Here is a 19403-nt window from a genome sequence, read left to right as displayed (position 1 = left end):
TAATGTTTAAAAAAATGTTGGCATTTATAGCAGCATCAAACATAAAATGTCAGTTTGACAGTTTAAAAGCACAAATGAGCCGCGCCATGAGAAAACCAACATAGTGGGTTTGCGACCAGCATGGATCCAGACCAGCCTGCGCATCCGTGCAGTCTGGTCAGGATCCATGCTGTTCGCTAACAGTTTCTCTAATTGCAATAGGCTTTGAAAGCAAACAGCATGGATCCTAACCAGACTGTGCAGATGCGCAGGCTGGTCTGGATCCATGCTGGTCGCAAAGCCATTATGTTGGTTTTTCCATGGCACATCTCAGATATTATAAAAAGTATAAATGTAGTGCATTTATAGTATAATGGTAAAGTGCAGTACAGCCCCACTTACAGGCATTCTAAGAATACTACACTATTAAGGACAGTTCTTATGCACCCAGATACAAAGTACGCAAAACTTGCATCAGTTTTTAACCTCATCAAAACGACATGTACAGAGCACAGTCTAGATTGCTAGGTTCAAGGTCAAGATTACACTTAAAGGTCAAAGATCATGGTCACTACTATATACTTTCCCTTTATTAAAGTGGCATCTTTGGGGTATTAATCACCTTTAGTGATAGCTTTAGTTAAAAAAGCAACATTCATTTTGCCTATATTCTTCAATACAGAAATGTTCAGGACTCCCAACCCACTGATATTCTTGTACAACAGCCCAAATGTTCGGGGTCAGTCATCAGACCTGGGTTCAATTATTTTCAAAAGTAATTAAATTATAATTGTAATTGGACCCAGGTCTGTCAGTCATTAAAATCTGGTTCTAAATTACGAACATTGACAAAATTAATATTATAGAATTTTGTTTATAAATTATGTTAATAGAAATTTAGGTCTAGTATACCTTTAAAAGTTGTTACATTTAAAAAAAAAGCCTTGACCTACTTTAACTCTACTTCAGTACCGGACCCTCGAGACCCACGTGCTGATTACCAAGAGATACCGATGAATCATCATGACCAGGATATTAAAGGTAAATACCACGAATAACCAAGGTTTGCTCTTAATTTGACTTGCTTTAATAACCAAGATCTTCTCTTTAACCAGGATAATAGTTTTACTCTTTTCAGTCTTCTTTGGTTTTGCTTTTAGTTTTAATAACCAAGATATTCTTTGCTTTTGACTCTTGATCACACATCTCTGTGGGACTGAATTATAACACTACTTGCTGTTACCTGTTTTGGAAAAAGATTGTATGGGATGATTAAACTGAAATTGTACAGCTTCTTACAAAATAGAAGACTTCAGTTTGTCACTTTAGTAAGCTTTGTTTCTGGGATGTATATATAGGAAATTTCCTTGCGTAAGTTTTGTTAAAATAAAACCTTATCTGGGATGTATTTATAGGAAAATTCCTTGAGTAAGCTTTGTTTAAGAAAAATTCCTTGAGTAAGCTTTGTAAAGACAAATTCCTTGAGTAAGATTTGTTTAAGAAAAATTCCTTGAGTAAGCTTTGTAAAGACAAATTCCTTGAGTAAGATTTGTTTAAGAAAAATTCCTTGAGTAAGCTTTGTAAAGACAAATTCCTTGAGTAAGATTTGTTTAAGAAAAATTCCTTGAGTGAGCTTTGTTAAAGAAAAATTCCTTATGTAAGCTTTGTTAAAATGAAACCATATTTAGGATGTATATATAGGTAAAATTCCTTGAGTGAGCTTTGTTAAAGAAAAATTCCTTATGTAAGCTTTGTTAAAATGAAACCATATTTGGGATGTATATATAGGAAAATTCCTTGAGTGAGCTTTGTTAAAGAAAAATTCCTTATGTAAGCTTTGTTAAAATGAAACCATATTTAGGATGTATATATAGGTAAAATTCCTTGAGTAAGCTTTGTTAAAATGAAACCATATTTGGGATGTATTCATAGGAAAATTCCTTGAGTGAGCTTTGTTAAAGAAAAAATTCTTGACTAAGCTTTGTTAAAATGAAACCATATTTGGGATGTATATACAGGAAAATTCCTTGAGTAAGCTTTGGTAAAATGAAACCATATTTGGGATGTATATACAGGAAAATTCCTTTAGTAAGCTTTGACAAATGGAACCATATTTGGGATGTTTTAATAATTTCCTTATGTAAGCTTTTATTCATTGAATTAGCTTTGTTAAAATGAAACCATATTTTGGGATGTATATATAGGAAATTTCCTTACATAAGTTTTGTTAAAATGAAACCATATGTAGGGAGGTATCTATAGGAACATTGCATTCAAAATTGTCATTGATGAGTTTTTTTCTTCTTTGTTGCGAAATGTCTTTTGATGGCCTTGTTTCTCAGCTGCATCTTGCATATATTAGTTTGGCATTAGTTATTATTAGTTCTTTGGCCATTCTTGGCCAGTTGAAAGATTATTAAAGAAAAATCCACCTGAATTAAATGGAACCATCAGTCACATGGTTAAGTGATCAAAGTTAATTTGGTGAATGATTTGTTGGTCAACGGGCTGCCGAGTAAGGTGTCTGCTTCCTTCTTGGCAGTGTCCCCTCTGTAGGACAGCAGCACTAGCTCAGAGGTTTTAAAACTAGGACTGGTTACCTGTTTCAGAATTATGACAGCCTTTTGTATTGGTCAATTTCAAATTTGTGCTCGGGAACAATTATTTAGATGAAGAAGTTTTGAGCCTGGTCAAGGACTCAGTTGTTTCAAAGAAGCAAATTGGAGAGTGATTCAAAAAATAATTTTGCTGAAAGGTTTTATTTCACAATCTAGCAAAAATAAATTAGAATAATATTAATCGAATTTGGTGGGCTAGTGCCGGGTGTTTCTTGTTGATATATTGTTACTGATACTGTATTTACTTACACACCTGTTGTTTTGTCCCATCTTACAGGTATTTGGCATCAAGTTTAATTTTTTGCCAATTTAGGTAGGATTTGTCCTTTTGTCCACCTGTATTTCACTTGACAGCAAATTAGTATTTGAATTTATTTCAATTCATTAGGTGTCATTTACGAGGGTAAATGACCACTGAAAGACCGTTCATAGGGTGAACAAACTGGTAACCTATGTAAAATAGGTATTTAATATGGAGGCAAGTGATTTGTTGTAAATTAGTGACTAATTAGTCTGGGCAATGCCGTAGGTTACAAAAGTAATTGGCTCTTTTACCATTTTTGTTGTTACACGTTGTCAGTTCATGACGACAGATTTTTTCTTATTGTCGGTACTAGTTTGTTGAAACTTGCTAGATTTGATCAATCTGTGGTCAAAATTTCAACAAGTTTTCTATATTTGTAGATGGATTTTGTAGACCAATCTTTCAGTTCCGTCTTACTTACGAATAATCACTGCTCGGGAAAACAGTAAATCGATAAATAAGTAACACTTCAATATTAAAGGTTATATCTGTACTTCATTTTGAAAAAAAAAAAAAATCTTTCACCTACAGTGAGCTGTTGGAAGTCTTTTACGCATTTCCTTTTATTTCAAAATTAATTTTCATAGTTTTCAATTCAACTATTTGCATGAAATATTTTTGCTAAAAAAATAATTTGCTGCGACTGTATTTCTGTCAGATTAAGTCTTTTTAGTCTGTAGGCACAGATAATGCTTGAAAATCATTCGAAGGAAAAAACCAAAATTATTTATGATCTATTTTACAACTTAAAGTCAAAGAATTGCAAAAAAAATGACAAAGAAATTGGTATTTAAGCAAGCAAGACTGTGTTTTATTGTTGTAATATGAAATGAAACGGGAAATTAAAGGCCTGACTCATATTTTTCACCATCTATGATTGACATAAGCATTTTTAGAAACTTGATTTAGAAAGAATTATTCACCATACCCAGACTAACTTGTTTGTAAGAATTTAATATAAGCTTATGTGTAATGTTGTTTTTTGTTGTTTTTTTCATTGAAAATCATAACAATAAGTCTATGAATGTCAAAACTAACATATTTTGATAGGAGGAGATTAGAGACGCACCAGTGTCCAGTATAACTAAATCTCCAATTAATGTCGCAATGAAATGTCTGGACTGGTAAATCCTCAGAATCCACTGCTTGGACCTCTCCAGCCTATAACATTATCTCAGGCAAATATTTATAAATCTTATTTCATAAATCACATTACCCTGAGGGTTTCTGTCAAATTCCAGAGAAACATTGTCTTACAACATAGTCTAGAACGAATTGGAGTGTGCACTCTTCAGCTACGAAGTCGAAAATAGTCTTCATGTCTGCGGTATCAGTCAAAAAACAGCATATACAGCTAGCGTGACGGATGTTTTCTTTTCTGTATAAGCTACAGGTCATTTCAACTTTGTCTCCAGATGTATATTGTTAGGGAAAAGATGATATAATTAAAAAGTCACTCCTCCACATTTTGTTCATGATAAAATAATGCAATGCAATTTCTTTTTTAAGTATTTTGGTCTTTTCACAGATCTTGAAATAACAAAAAATGTATGAGAGTTGACCTGTAAGTAATGACTAGGGGCCATGAAAAAGAAAGTAGGTTTGTTTAAGAAAGTTGAAGTATGTAAAGTTAATTTTGAATTACCTCCCTTTGTAGTTTTCTTCTTTGTAAAAATGTCTGCGGTTCTTGAGAAAAATATCATGTATAAATGTCTGCATTATGATGTCATTTCAGTTTTTGTCTTAATATTCTATAGAAGATTTCATAATGGGAAACAACTTCATAAATTTCAAAAATGGTGTTACTGTTTTGGGGTAAATTGTGACTTGCCTTCTCTGTTCTTAATTTCTTTCATGAATCTTGAGTTTGATGAAAATATGACTTTTCTTAAAATGGACATTTAATAATTAAGTACCACTTTAAAAAGATTTGTTAAATGACAATAATTCTGCAGTTAGCTTATTATACACTAGAACTTGAGACAGGCTTGATTTCTGCACATTTCAGACTCGCCGCCTATCTTCTGCATTAGACCATTTTACTGTTAATTGGGCAAATTTTTGTGCCAATTTTATTTTCTTTAGAATTTAGTTTAGTTTCTGCTCATGTATTTAAGCTTGTCATCTTGAAGTTTATTTTGAATCACTCTTAAAAAACTGGTATGAGTGTCTTACGAGGTAAAGCTGTTGTGTCAGACAAGAGCCCTGGGTACTGCTGATTCAAAAGTTCCTGACTCGTAGCTCAGGTTATACTTTTTGGGATGTTGCACAAGTTTTTGCGAAAATTTGTGAAAATAAAACCATTGTGAATGTTACCTACTTTACAGTCTTGATGCAACACAGGGATTGAACAGTTTGATACAAAATGTGTAATTAAAAAAGGCATCACTCTCAAATTGATTAATTTTACATATTTGATGCATACTTTACGATTGATTGTTGCGTTTTTATGCAGATCTGGGTCTTATCACCAGCATTATTAATTACTTCACAAAATGTCAGTTAATTAAAAAAACGAGTTTTTCCATCAGTAATTGGGGTGGGGGGGTGGGGGTGGAAATGAACAGAAAAAAACTTTTATTTGCAGCTAACTTTTATAACAATATTGTGAATACTGTTTTACTGTAAATTAATATATAACATTGTCCTTGCTACACGGAAATGCAATTTGAACATTCCAAGCACATATACCTGGTATTACCAGTTGTAGATATTTCACGTAATTACGTTCGCTAATATTCTAAGGATTTGAACACATATGTAGTAGATTGATTCCAACAGATGTTTATAGTTTGAAGGGAGATAAAGCCCTAATAACTTCATCATTCCGAGCAATCAAAGATTTTCCCCGATTTGATTCCACCTTGAGTATGTGTATCTGATTATTGCATAAATGGAACATGTATGAAAAATTATTGTAGTAGATTTATTTCACTGCTTTTTGATGGATTTGCATGGATTTTTTATTTAAAGCCACACCTTCTCATATGATACCAATACTGGTTTATTTAGGATGTGATTGGAACAGATAAACTTGACGCTTTCATTAAAAGCGAGTTAAACTCAATTAGTATAAACTAAGTTAGTATAAACTTAATTAGTATAAACCAAAGATACAAAAGTTTAAACAGGAAAATTGTACTGGTAGGTTTAATTAAAAAAAGTACACAGAGCTTCAGATAAATTCCAATTGATCAAGGAAACGGAATGCCCTGCAGAATTCTGAAAACGACTGGATACAAATTAGGTGGTGCGAATTTTTCTTTAATTCATCAAAAGATGTATGTATCAGTTTCATATATGAGCTGCACCACGCAGTCTGGTCAGGTTCCATGCTGTTGGCTTTCAAAGCCTATTGCAATTAGAGAAACTGTTAGCGAACAGCATGGATCCTGACCAGACTGTGCGGAACCATGCTGGTCTAGATCCATGCTGGTCACAAACGCACTATGTTGGTTTTCTCATTGCGCAGCTCATAATAATTATTTGCAACAAAACTTGAAACTTGGTAACTTGGTATGTTCTGTCCATCAGTGCAGGGTGGTATATTTCAAGTTTTTGTACTATTCTGTTATTAACCTTTAGCAAGTGATTCTGCCTTTGCCAACAGTGCAGACCAAGCTCAACCTGCACTGTTCGCTATTGAGTCATTAAATTTTAGGTGAAAACCCCTTTGAATAATAAGTAGTGCTTCCCAAATTAAATGATGGAATAGTCCATTTTAAAAACTTAGCAGGATAAAGTTTAAAAGAAAAGTTTCTGTATACTTGTTTAGCAAGCTTATTTTGAATCAGATAAGTAACCAAATTTCTCATTTCTCAGATATCGGAGAGAATAATATATTTTACAATGATCTGGTATATAAAGAGGCAGTTGCAGTTTTTATGATATTGTGTTATATCTATAATGGGTGCATTCTCATTGAAATGAAGCGATAATTTGATTGCGGAGAATATTCTTATACTCTGAAGAGACTTTTGATATTGGTAAAAGAAATTTTCACATAAACGTTTTATGTTGTTTTAAAGGAGTTGATTGTTACAGAGATATCAAAGACGTACTTTTAAAGTTGATAGGATATCAATACGCTTCATACGCAACCATGGGACGCAGACACGTATTTGCGAAAATTGATGCATTACACGATAGAAAATAAGGAAGTAGAACGACCCAAGTCCCGTTATCATCATTGATGCCTGTTATCACCTATTATCGTGTCTGATTTGAATTATCATTGAAATGAATGAAATCGAAGAATTATCGTTGTTATCATCACTTGTGTATGTTATCGTAGAAATGAATGAAATTCGAGAATACACTTCAGACTTTCAAGATATAGATAACTTCACATATTGAAGGAGTCCCCATGCTCAAACAGAAGCAAGATTGCATTTTAACTTATCATATTACAGCATGTATCCGCCCCATTACCTTGATGTTTTCACTAGAGAGATAAAGTTGATTTGTCTTTGATAAGTATAATTTAATTATCTAAATGTGCTTGATAAATTGCTACCATCAAAAATAGATTGTATGTGAACAGAAGAAAAAGGAAGACATTTTGATGTATTAATTGCATGCTTTAAAATTAGTGTTAAAATACTTGATCTGAATGGTCCTCATTGCTGGAGTGGTTAAGGTCGCTGAACTTAAATCAATTACCACTCAGTCCTCTACAGGTTGCAGACTCAAGATTGTGGTTCTATAATCATCAACAAGGTGCCAGCCTGTCCTGAGGGTTATCTTGGGCCTTTCGTCTTGACCTTCACCATTTAAAGCTGGAAGGTCATCAAAATGACCTAAACTGTTTGGGTTTAATTTAAAACCTAACAGTACAAACTGAAACTGGAAAAAAAATTCTGCAGTGGCTAGGCATTGTGGGTCGAAGTTAAGTCCATGATTGTTTTTGCTCTACCCTTTCACTTAAACTGTGTTACCATAAATAGATCTGTTGACTGTGTTACCTAGAATATGTCTATGCTGTAGAAAAATGTGTTTAGACACCTGGAAGCAGTCTGCAAGATTAGTTAGCTGAAGATTCCTGCAACAGATTAAGACTTTCTAAAGAGATAAGATAACATGTATGATATATGGGTATTAATGGGAAAGGCTACTTATATCTATCATTTATAATGATACACACATGCACTAACAAGCCCTACAACAGTTATCCTGATTGTCTGCTGAAGGAATGTCCTGAAAGAAAATTGTAAACAAGAGTATCATTTTGTAGCTTTAATGGGCTCTTTATTTGATAGGTGATTGGGGTATTTACATGGGGCAGATCTTTTTCACTGGCACTAGATCAGGGTCAGAGGTTATAATCCAGAGTTTGGCGACCAGTTAAGAATCCTGCTCAATTATTGGTCAATTTCAAGTTGACCAATCAGATATTGGAGTTTTGAGACTGATCTCCCAACTCTGGTTTTATAATGAGTTTTGTAGTAAATTAACCTCTTTGTAGTGACAACCTGACTATAGTGACAAACTCTATATAGCGACAACCTCTCTAAAGCGACAGTCTCTTAGTAAAGACAAAATATCTGTCTTAAATTCCAAGCAGTGTTGTTTGATAGAGGTAACTGGTTGCATTTAAGTAAAACTTGCTACAGAAAAAATGGGCATCAAGGGAAAATAATTATGTTAGACCTATTTTTGGTGAATTCAGTCATACATTTTGTAAATCATTTTTGTCTCATGCTAACCATTCATGTTTCAGTGCCGGGCAACATTCATTCAGGGGTATCAGGCAATGACAGCATTATGGCCACGGGGGTTTTCAGTGCTAGAGAATTAATGCGGGTCACAAGACGTAAGTATCAGCATGGCCAAAAATATCATTCGTTTATATGCAGTATTTAATTTCAAACCTCGATTAATTTAATTTCATGAAAGATGCTACCATTCTGCAAAAACTCCTAAGTAACTTTATCATTGATATAGAGAAAGATCTTGAAAATGCTCCTAAATTTTGTAGCAATTTTATGTCTTGCGTTTTCTGTAATTCAAACCATCATTTAGAATTTTTCCACCATTTTACTGTTTTATGATAATGCAATATATTTGTATAGATTTTTGTATAGATGTTTAAAGAAATTACTATCGAGGTTTGAATTTGTATATATTGTCAAGCAATTTGCTATTTCTGTATCTGCTTAGCTTATTCACAGAACTATTTAAAATGCAGCAGACGGAATTAAATATTTTCGATTGACTTATGTAGCTTACTGCCAATTCCTAAGTTAATTATTGAAATGTTAGAAACACATATGCCCCATAATTGAAATGTAGATTCTATTTATTTTGCGTTTTCTGATACAAGATAAACAGTTTCCGGAAAATTTCTTTGTAAAAGAGAATAATTAATAACAGGAAACATTTGTTTTGAAATAACCAGGACAAATTTTATGCGGTTGAAATATTTGAAAAATCTGCATGAATTACTGCTGTTTTTCATTGTCGAAATTGTGTCAAATGTTTTAAAAAAAATTGTGCCTGTAAAAGAACTTGAGTTTTTAAATTATCTTTAAAAAGGACCATTTGTTTTGGAGGGATGGGGGAGGGGGTAATGATAAGTTTAAAATTACGAAGCAGATGCATTTGTAATTGCTAGACATGAATATAACGCGATTGCACGTGTATTGCACGTGGAAACTGTTTGCATGCAGAGATATAATGATGTCAGTGCCCTGAGCCGCTACTCATCCATCAATCATTACATACTACACACACATTTTCACTTTTATTTGCTATTTTTGCTTATTTGTTTGCGAGATTATATTGTATATTGAATCTTTGCTGCTGTCATTTTTTTAGCTCGACTATTCAAAGAATAGTCTAGCTATTCTACTCACCCTGGCGTCGGCGTCGGCGTCGGCGTCACACCTTGGTTAAGTTTTTGCATGCAAGTACATACAGCTATCATTTAAAGGCATATAGCTTTGAAACTTATTTATTCTTTTTCTAGGTCAATTACCAACCTCACTGGGTCAAGTTCCATAACTCTAACATGTATTTTGAGCAAATTATGCCACCTTTTGGACTTAGAAAATTCTGGTTAAAGTTTTACATGCAAGTTACTATCTCCAAAACTAATGCAGATATTGAATTGAAACTTCACATGTGTCTTCGGGGTTATAAAACTAGTTGATAGCACCAAGTCCCATAACTCTGACCTTCATTTTGGCCAAATTATGCCCCCTTTTGTACTTAGAAATTTTGGTTAAAGTTTTGCGTGCAAGTACATACAGCTATTACTAAAAGGCATATAGATTTGAAACTTATTTTTTCTTTTTCTAGATCAATTATCTACCTCACTGGGTCAAGTCCCATAACTCTGACATGTATTTTGGCCAAATTATGCCCCCTTTCGGACTTAGAAAATTCTGGTTAAAGTTTTGCGTGCAAGTACATACAGCTATTACTAAAAGGCATATTGATTTGAAACTTATTTTTTCTTTTTCTAGATCAATTACCTACCTCACTGGGTCAAGTCCCATAACTCTGACATGTATTTTGAGCAAATTATGCCCCCTTTTTGACTTTGAAAATCCTGGTTAAAGTTTTACATGCAAGTTACTATCTCCAAAACTAATGCAGATATTAAATTGAAACTTCACATGTGTCTTCGGGGTTATAAAACTAGTTGATAGAATCAAGTCCCATAACTCTGACATGTATTTTGGTCAAATTATGCCCCCTTTTGGACTTAGAAAATCCTGGTTAAAGTTTTGCGTGCAAGTACATACAGCTATTACCAAAAGGCATATAGCTTTGAAACTTATTTATTCTTTTTCTAGGTCAGTTACCAACCTCACTGGGTCAAGTTCCATAACTCTTAACATGTATTTTGAGCAAATTATGCCCCCTTTTGGACTTACAAAATTCTGGTTAAAGTTTTACATGCAAGTTACTATCTCCAAAACTAATGCAGATATGGAATTGAAACTTAACATGTTTCTTCGGGGTTATTAAACTAGTTGATAGCATCAAGTCCCATAACTCTGATATGCATTTTGGTCAAATTATGTCCTGTTTCGAACTTAAAACTCTTTTGATATTTAACATTTTGGGTAATAATTTCCTGCTTCTGTGACAATATTTCGAATAGTCGAGCTTGGCTGTCTTATGGACAGCTCTTGTTTTTAGCTCACCTGAGCACGAAGTGCTCAAAGGTGAGCTTTAGTGATCACCCTGTGTCCGGCGTCCGTCGTCGTCCGTCGTCCGTCCGTCCGTCCGTCCGTCTGTCGTCAACAATTTGACTGTTAACACTCTAGAGGTCACATTTTTGACCCAATCTTAATGAAACTTGGTCAGAATGTTACCCTCAATAAAATCTTGGACGAGTTCGATATTGGGTCATCTGGGATCAAAAACTAGGTCATCAGGTCAAATCAAAGGAAAAGCTTGTTAACACTCTAGAGGTCACATTTTTGGCCCAATCTTAATGAAACTTGGTCAGAATGTTACCCTCAATAAAATCTTGGACGAGTTCGATATTGGGTCATCTGGGTCAAAAACTAGGTCATCAGGTCAAATCAAAGGAAAAGCTTGTTAACACTCTAGAGGTCACAATTTTGGCCCAATCTTAATGAAACTTGGTCAGGATGTTACCCTCAATAAAATCTTGGACGAGTTCGATATTGGGTCATCTGGGGTCAAAAACTATGTCACCAGGTCAAATCAAAGAAAAAGCTTGTTAACACTCTAGAGGTCACATTTTTGGCCCAATCTTAATGAAACTTGGTCAGAATGTTACCCTTAATAAAATCTTGGACGAGTTCGATATTTGGTTATCTGGGTTCATAAACTAGGTCACCATGTCAAATCAAAGGAAAAGCTTGTTAACACTGTAGAAGCCGCATTTATGACTGTATCTTCATGAAACTTGGTCAGGTTGTTAATATTGATGATCTTAAGGTCCAGTTTGAATCTGGGTCATGTAGGATAAAAAACTAGGTCACCGAACCAAATCAAATGAAAAGCTAGTTTACACTGTAGAGGCCACATTTATGACCATACCTTAATGAAACTTGGTCAAAATGTTAATCTTGATGATCTATAGCTCAAGTTCAAATCAGGGTTAGGTGGGGTCAAAAACTAGGTCACTAGGTCATATCAAAGGAAAAGCTTGTTAACACTCTAGAGGCACATTTATGACTATATCTGCATGAAACTTAGTCAGAATGTTAAACTTGATGATCTTTAGGGCAATTTTGAATCTGGGTCATGTCGGGTCAAAAACTAGGTCACCAGGTCAAATCAAAGGAAAAGCTAATTAACACTGTAGAGGCCACATTTATGACCATATCTTAATGAAACTTGGTCCAAATGTTAATCTTGATGATCTTTAGGTCAAGTTTAAATCTGGGTCAGATGGAGTCAAAAACTAGGTCACTAGGTCATATCAAGGAAAGCTTGTTAACACTCTAGAGGCCACATTTATGACTATATCTTCATGAAACTTAGTCAGAATGTTAAACTTGATGGTCTTTAGGTCAAGTTCGAATCTGGGTCATGTCGGGTCAAAAACTAGGTCACGGGGGTCAAATAGAAGGAATAGCTAGTTAACACTTTAGAGGCCACATTTATGACCATATCTTAATGAAACTTGGTCAGAATGTTAATCTTGATGATCTATAGGTCAAGTTTAAATCTGGGTCAGGTGTGTTAAAAACTAGGTCACTAGGTCAAATCAAAGGAAAAGCTTGTTAAGACTCTAGAGGCCAGATTTATGACTGTATCTTCATGAAACTTAATCAGAATGTTAATCTTGATGATCTTTAGGTCAAGTTTAAATCTGGGTCATGTGGGGGCAAAAACTTGGTCACCGGGTCAAATCAAAGGAAAAGCTAGTTAACACTTTAGAGGCTACATTTATGACCATATCTTAATGAAACTTGGTCAGAATGTTGATCTTGATGATCTTTAGGTCAATAGGTCAGGTGAGCGATACAGGGCCTTCATGGCCCTCTTGTTTTAATTCTTGTACAGAAATGTTAAGAATATTAACCTATAGCCTGCTGTCGGCAAGTGATTCTGCCTCTGCGAACAGTGCAGACCAAGATTAGCCTGCATGTCCGTGCAGGCTGATCATGGTTTTCCTCTGTGCACTATTCAGTCAGTGTATTTTCAGTGAACACCCCTTGGAATGATTAATGCTGTTGCTCAAATTGAATGATGGATCAGTTCATTTTTGAAATTTAGCAGGTTAAAGGTTAAATGTATCTTGTGAATATCTCCATATGAGCCGTGCCATGAGAAAACCAACATAGTGGCATTGCGACCAGCATGGATCTAGACCAGCCTGCGCATCCACGCAGTCTGGTCAGGATCCATGCTGTTCGCTTTCAAAGCCTATTGCAATTAGAAAAACTGGTCGCAAACCCACTATGTTGGTTTTCCCATGGCGCGGCCCATATTAAGATTTATGCACGCTTGCTTTTGTACCAGTAGTCTTACAGAATGAATATTTGTTACTTTGTTTCATGATATGTTATTTTTTTACGTGTTAATCTGCCTTTTTTTTTATGGTGTACAAATTTTTAATTGTCTTAGGTATTAAATAAAACACAGTTACTGTTGATACAAGTATGTGATACTGTGAAATCATTTAATTTCGTGGGCATGAAATTTCGTGGTTTTGGTCAAAACGGCAATTTCGTGGGGACATGAATTCGTGGGTTTCAACTTTTGAACACAAAATGAATTGGAATTTTACTTGTTCGTTGGGATTAAATTTCGTGGATTGACCCAACCACGAAATCCACGAAAATTAATGATTTCACAGTAGTTGTGGGTTCTCTAGAAAACATTTTGTGTAATATTAGTAATTATCTATAGACTAAATGTTCAATTTTTTAGACGTCCCTCCTTTCTCTGTTCATTTGCAAATGTTATATATGAAAATATTACCCTTGTGGCAGCTTTTTGGGAAAGAAAAATTGCAAGTTGTAATATAACTGGGAGGTGTAGAAGTGGGACATATTATGACTCTTTAACACTGAGGTTGCAGGTCTGAGTTGAAGTGAATTTGACTTTGGAACACCTGTCACTCGCAGCTGTGGGATCCAAACCTCGCTTTAGGGTATAGAATTTTTCCATGTGAGGAAACCATCCCGCTGGCTTACGGAAAGTCGGAGACACAGTTGACAGAAATGTTGTTTGCACCTAAAATAATGCCAGGAGGGGGGCCTGCCATATCACCTCAGTTAGTGTGATTCTGAACCCAACCAACCAAAAAGGGCAAACAAAAAACTCTTACACCAGAAAACTGGGGCTTATGATTCTCAATCAGACAAGGTATTAGATACCGGTCAGGGAAGATATCTAACCAACAAGAGAGCATGTCTTCCATGGCTCACACCCAGCCACATCATACTAGAAGGTATTAGATAGGGTCTGTAATAAAAATGGGATAAACGGTAACTTTACCAAAAATTTGTTCCTAAAGTAGAATTATAATACTGAAACCAGTACAATAATAATTTGCATAAATTCTGGAAAGGTGACGTTGCGTGACCTTGAATGCAATTTCTCATGCCGTGACAGGAACTGTTGCATGCGATGGAGACAATAAAACATACTTTTTATTATGTATAGTTTGTATATTTATTTTAAAATAATGTAATTCTTTGGTATGAAATTTGAAATAAGATGGATTGCATGTGTAATTGTTTTTCAAAGAATTTGACCTGATCGAATGCATGCATAACCTTATGAAGTTTTAAAAAATTAACATTGAGTAAGAATACTTATGTGGAAATTGAAAATTCAATGTTACCAGTACAAAAAAAGTCATTTTATTCCATCGGTCTGTATTCATCAATATTTTTAGTCTGAAACTTATAGACTAAAGAACGGCAAATATTCAGTTTCCTTTATCTTTGTTTTTAGTACATTTTAAGTGATGAATTTTTTTTTTAAATGAGCCGTGCAATGAGAAAACCAACATAGTGGCTTTTCGACCAGAATGGATCCAGACCAGTTTGCGCTTCCGCGCAGTCTGGTCAGGATCCATGCTGTTTGCTAATGGTTTCTCTAATTGCAAAAGACGTTGAAAGCGAACAGCATGGATCCTGACCAGACTGCGTGGATGCGCAGGCTGGTCTGGATCCATTCTGGTCGAAAAGCCACTATGTTGATTTTTTCATGGAGCGGCTCAAATATTTTAAGTGCTGAAGTTTTACAGAGATGTCAGTACCTGCAAATTGTAGGTTTATGCAAAGTTTCATTACTGGCTGTGTTAATTTAACAAAAAGAAAATGCAGCATTTTTAAGAGTTGAAAGTTTACGATTTAAAACATTGATGGGCACAGGCCTAGGAGTCTTTAAAATTATTACTAGGCATTTGCTTACAAAAGTGTGTACATGTCCTGGGTAATATATTTTACATTTGACAAAGTATATTGACTGTGTTGGAAAAAAATTTCTTCTTATTTTTTTTTTAACCTTTAAAATAAATGTAAATCTTGCAAGAGGAGAAAACTTACGATGAATTGTTGCTTGAATTTGATCAAAGTATTGTTTTGTGTATTTATCTATATCCATCAGAAATGTTTCTAGACTTGTTTTGTTGTTTTTGTTGTTTTGTTTTAATATTGCGGATTCGTGAGAATGTATGTTTATTTATCAAACTGACATGAATCTTTCCGATAAAGACAGATTTTACAAAAAAAAAATTAATTTCTTTGCACAGGATTTCTCAGCAAATTGTATATAGGATAATATCCATGTTGCACTGATCAAATTAGGTTTCTTTATTGTATGTCTTGTGTTTTATGGTAAGGGCGCTGTTTAGTTTATGTAGAGATTTTCTAGTTGCACTCTGTGACAAGGGTTTAGAAAAGTTGAAATTATCAACCTGATAGTTTCATTTCAAAATATACGATTAAATTCTAGAAGCCAGAACTGTACATATAAGGTATAAATACATATGAGCCGTGCCATGGGAAAACCAACATAGTGGGTGTGCGACCAGCATGGATCCAGACCAGCCTGCGCATCCACGCAGTCTGGTCAGGATCCATGCTTTTCGCTTTTAAAGCCTATTGGAATTGGAGAAACTGTTAGCGAACAGCATGGATCCTGACCAGACTGCGCGGATGCGCAGGCTGGTCTGGATCCATGCTGGTCGCACACCCACTATGTTGGTTTTCCCATGGCACTGCTCATATTGATATATTATAGCAGTTAAGTTTTTTCATTTTGTTATGAAATACATGGTTTTGTTCAAACTACACATAATGGCCATTTACCTTTTCACACTTACAACACACCCATATATTTCGTATTTACATCGAAACTGCCTAACTTGAATATCATAACTACTTATAGTTTTGTTCAGACAGGGAGAAAGATACACTCATCATAGCAGAAAAAGAAAACACCAAAAATTGAAAAAATGCAAAAAGTTTTATCAGTGCACTGCTTGGCTAAGCTACTTATAATTTTGTGATGTCTATTGTGTGCTGCAAACTAAAACGTCATTTTGATAAACCACATATCTCATATCATTTTCAAACCTCATTTTCATTTTAGACCCCTTAGACCCGTTAGATGGCGACCAAGACCAATATGAGGAAGAGGCTAACGGTTTGTAAAATCTCTTCCTTTCCTCTTCATTCTATATCTCTTTTCTACGGTGTCTGATATGTGCCATCATGTTTTGTGATTGAAAACTAGAAAATAGTCATCTTGGTGTTAACATTGAAACACTGAAGCAACAAAATTTAGACTTGGCATTTTAGCTGTGTCATATTCAATAAAAATGATCAAATTGTATGATATACGTTTTGGATTCATTTAAAAAAATTAACATATTTTACTGACGTCGGGTAACATGAAACAGAAAATTTATACTTCGTTTTTTTTTTTTTGTATAAGTCATTACTTCATCTGAATTTTTTTTTAAAAAGGCGGAAGTTGGTGGCACAAATAGGATTCCATATATATGACATTTTTGTGACATCTTTACCATCTTCAAAGTGTATTCCCTGCATTAATCATTTTTCATTTCATTCATCCCATACTTTGTTGTTTTTCAATTGCTTTACTTTGTTCTCATAATCTATATGTATGTCTGTGTTTTTATTATTTTAATGGTATAACAAAAAAATTAGGGTCATGAACTTCTTTTTCAAATTTGAGGCAAACTTTCCATCTTTATTGTAAGTTAAGTGAGTAAATATGGAAGAGTCTTAGAAATTTCTAAGATAAAAAAATACTTTTTTAATGTGGTTAAAACATTTTTAGTCAGAATTGATTTTTATGACTTTTTTTTCTGTTTTGTATACTTTCAGCATCTATAATGATGCCTCCGAACGGGACACATCCCATGTTGCCGCCCCCAAAGATTGACAGCCCTAGTTACTATAACTACAGTCCCCATCCTCAGGACCCTAACCAGCAACATATGGTTGCCATGTCGGCGCACCACGGAATGCCGAATGGCCAGTCCCAACTCAGTCCCTCAGGAAATCCTCATAAACGATTGAAACGATCGACAATGAGCTCAATATCATCGGCGGATGAAGATCAGGAGAGCGTTGGTGATGATACCGAGCAAATGTCTACGTACTACAAATCCGGAGGCATGGCCGGTCAGTCCGGTTGGCAGGACCCGAATATGGATCCAGGTAAGTTGAAAGTGGGATCTGTATTTTGCTGTTTGAGTGTCATGGCTTGCGAAAATCATTTTAACCTGTTTGCATGTCAGGAAGAGGATGTGGAAATTTTAGTTTTCCATGTTTTTTTCGTTTTTTTCTTGGAAAACGTTATCTGTAAGCAGACAAGCAATTGCTGTTTTAAGCATATCAGAATAGTCATAAAATATTATCATTTATAGCATGCAAAAATTTTGTAAGATCGTATTCTAGAAAATACAGCGATATAACCACGCATCTTAAAAGTAAAGTAGTTCGTAACAACTTGTAGGCTTTATAGATCTGTTATCAAATGCTGTAGGGTATTCATAGATTACTTTTATTTCCCTTTTCTTGCGTCATTTTGGAATTAAAGGTAACCGCAGAATTTGTTGTATAGTGTTTTCAGTTTTTTACGAAAAGTTATAAATTACCTTATAGCTACTAAAAGACTGTAGATCTATAATTACTGTTCCAGAATTTCTACTTTTGCTAAATATTTGATGATGTCCTAAAAATATTAATTCTTAGGCTGTAGCGATATTGTAACTTGTCGGCGCTAGTCGGAAAATTATCTTTACACATATGATATCATTATCATCAATGTAGTAAATTAACATTTCACACAATTGGATGATTTAGTTTGGTTTGTTTTTCATTACGTTTGCATTTGAGGCTATTTAACATTACTACCTATGGATTGTTACGCTCTGGTGTGATATCAATTTTTCGTTTTTTTTTTTTTTTTTTTTTTTTTTTTTTTTTTTTTTCATGTGAGGATCTATAATCACATACACTTTTAATCAGCTTATATTTATTTAATGAAATTCAAACATGACAATTGATGATTCAATATATTTATTATGCTGAAAGTTCCTTTTGTCAATTTTATTCACAAAACTTCATGTATTAGCTTAATATTATACATTACATAATGTTTCAGTCCAGACAAAATACACTATATTTTTGAGTTATTAAGTGAAAAAGGTTAGCATTAAGCCATGCATATAAAAAATATTTGTCTATATTTGATATTTTTGTTTTGAACGCATAGACAAAATTGTGTTATTATGTGACATGGTGTAAATCATTCAACATTAAGAAATTTACAGCTTGTCTGTTAGGCTCAGTGCTCCCTAATATCAGATATTTTTGCACCAAGAAAAATAAGCCAAAAAAAAAAAAGATTTATAAATGGTTAAACAACACTAGGTTTCACATAATCAGAAACAGGAATGTTTCCGGGGTGTGGGGGGTGGGGGGGAGGTGATTGGGATATAATAAGCTAATATTGTTGATCCCTTGTGATTCTTACTGGTACTGTAGTATACCATTCCAGATACCTAGAATTTATTCAGACCTTGTTGATAGGAGATAACTCATAAGGCTTTTCAAATTTTGTTTAATTATGACAAAATCAGAATTAAGAGGGAATTTCACCAAGACGGTCACAGTGAGCACAAAAAGGGCTAAGATAGGGTGTAGCCATACTGTAAAAAACCTACAAAGAAACGAAATAGTTACAAAGTTGCCTGTAGAATGCAAAAGACTTGTAAGAACAATTATGCACAATTAATTAATGTTGCACTACCATACACATATCAATAATTACTATGTGTAACAAAAACTGATATTACACCATGATCACATCATATCAGCATTACTTTACGAAAAGATCAATATAAATTTTGTCACATCATGTAATATGAATTGACAAAACTGTATATTTTACAGTGTAACATTGATATTACACGGTGTAGCAAAAACCAGTTCTACATGTTAAACAAAAATCAATATATTCTAAGGTTTCACAACAATCAAAATTACACACTCCATCAATTTTACAACAAAATTGATAAT

The 19403-nt window shown here is 34.2% G+C and overlaps 1 protein-coding gene across 11 annotated transcripts in view; it reads left to right on the top strand.

The window, feature by feature from the left end:
• Positions 1–19403, top strand: part of LOC123524327 (nuclear factor 1 X-type-like) — a 119719-nt gene that overhangs the window by 75233 nt on the left and 25083 nt on the right. For 9 of the 11 annotated variants that reach the window (XR_008370293.1, XM_053538969.1, XM_053538974.1 and 6 more), the window contains 4 exons: positions 949–1020; positions 8621–8713; positions 16441–16494; positions 17202–17537. Coding sequence is in view for 10 of the 11 variants with exons in the window: in XM_053538969.1 (XP_053394944.1) it covers positions 949–1020; positions 8621–8713; positions 16441–16494; positions 17202–17537 (555 nt within the window). In the remaining variant the exon portion in view is untranslated. The remainder of the gene's footprint in view (positions 1–948; positions 1021–8620; positions 8714–16440; positions 16495–17201; positions 17538–19403) is intronic. The other 2 variants (XM_045302426.2, XM_045302430.2) reach the window with 2 other exon arrangements.

The sequence above is a fragment of the Mercenaria mercenaria genome, chromosome 3 (assembly GCF_021730395.1).
Source record: "Mercenaria mercenaria strain notata chromosome 3, MADL_Memer_1, whole genome shotgun sequence".
NCBI classification, from domain to species: Eukaryota; Metazoa; Mollusca; class Bivalvia; order Venerida; family Veneridae; genus Mercenaria; species Mercenaria mercenaria.
This window is presented reverse-complemented; position numbering and strand designations above follow the sequence as displayed.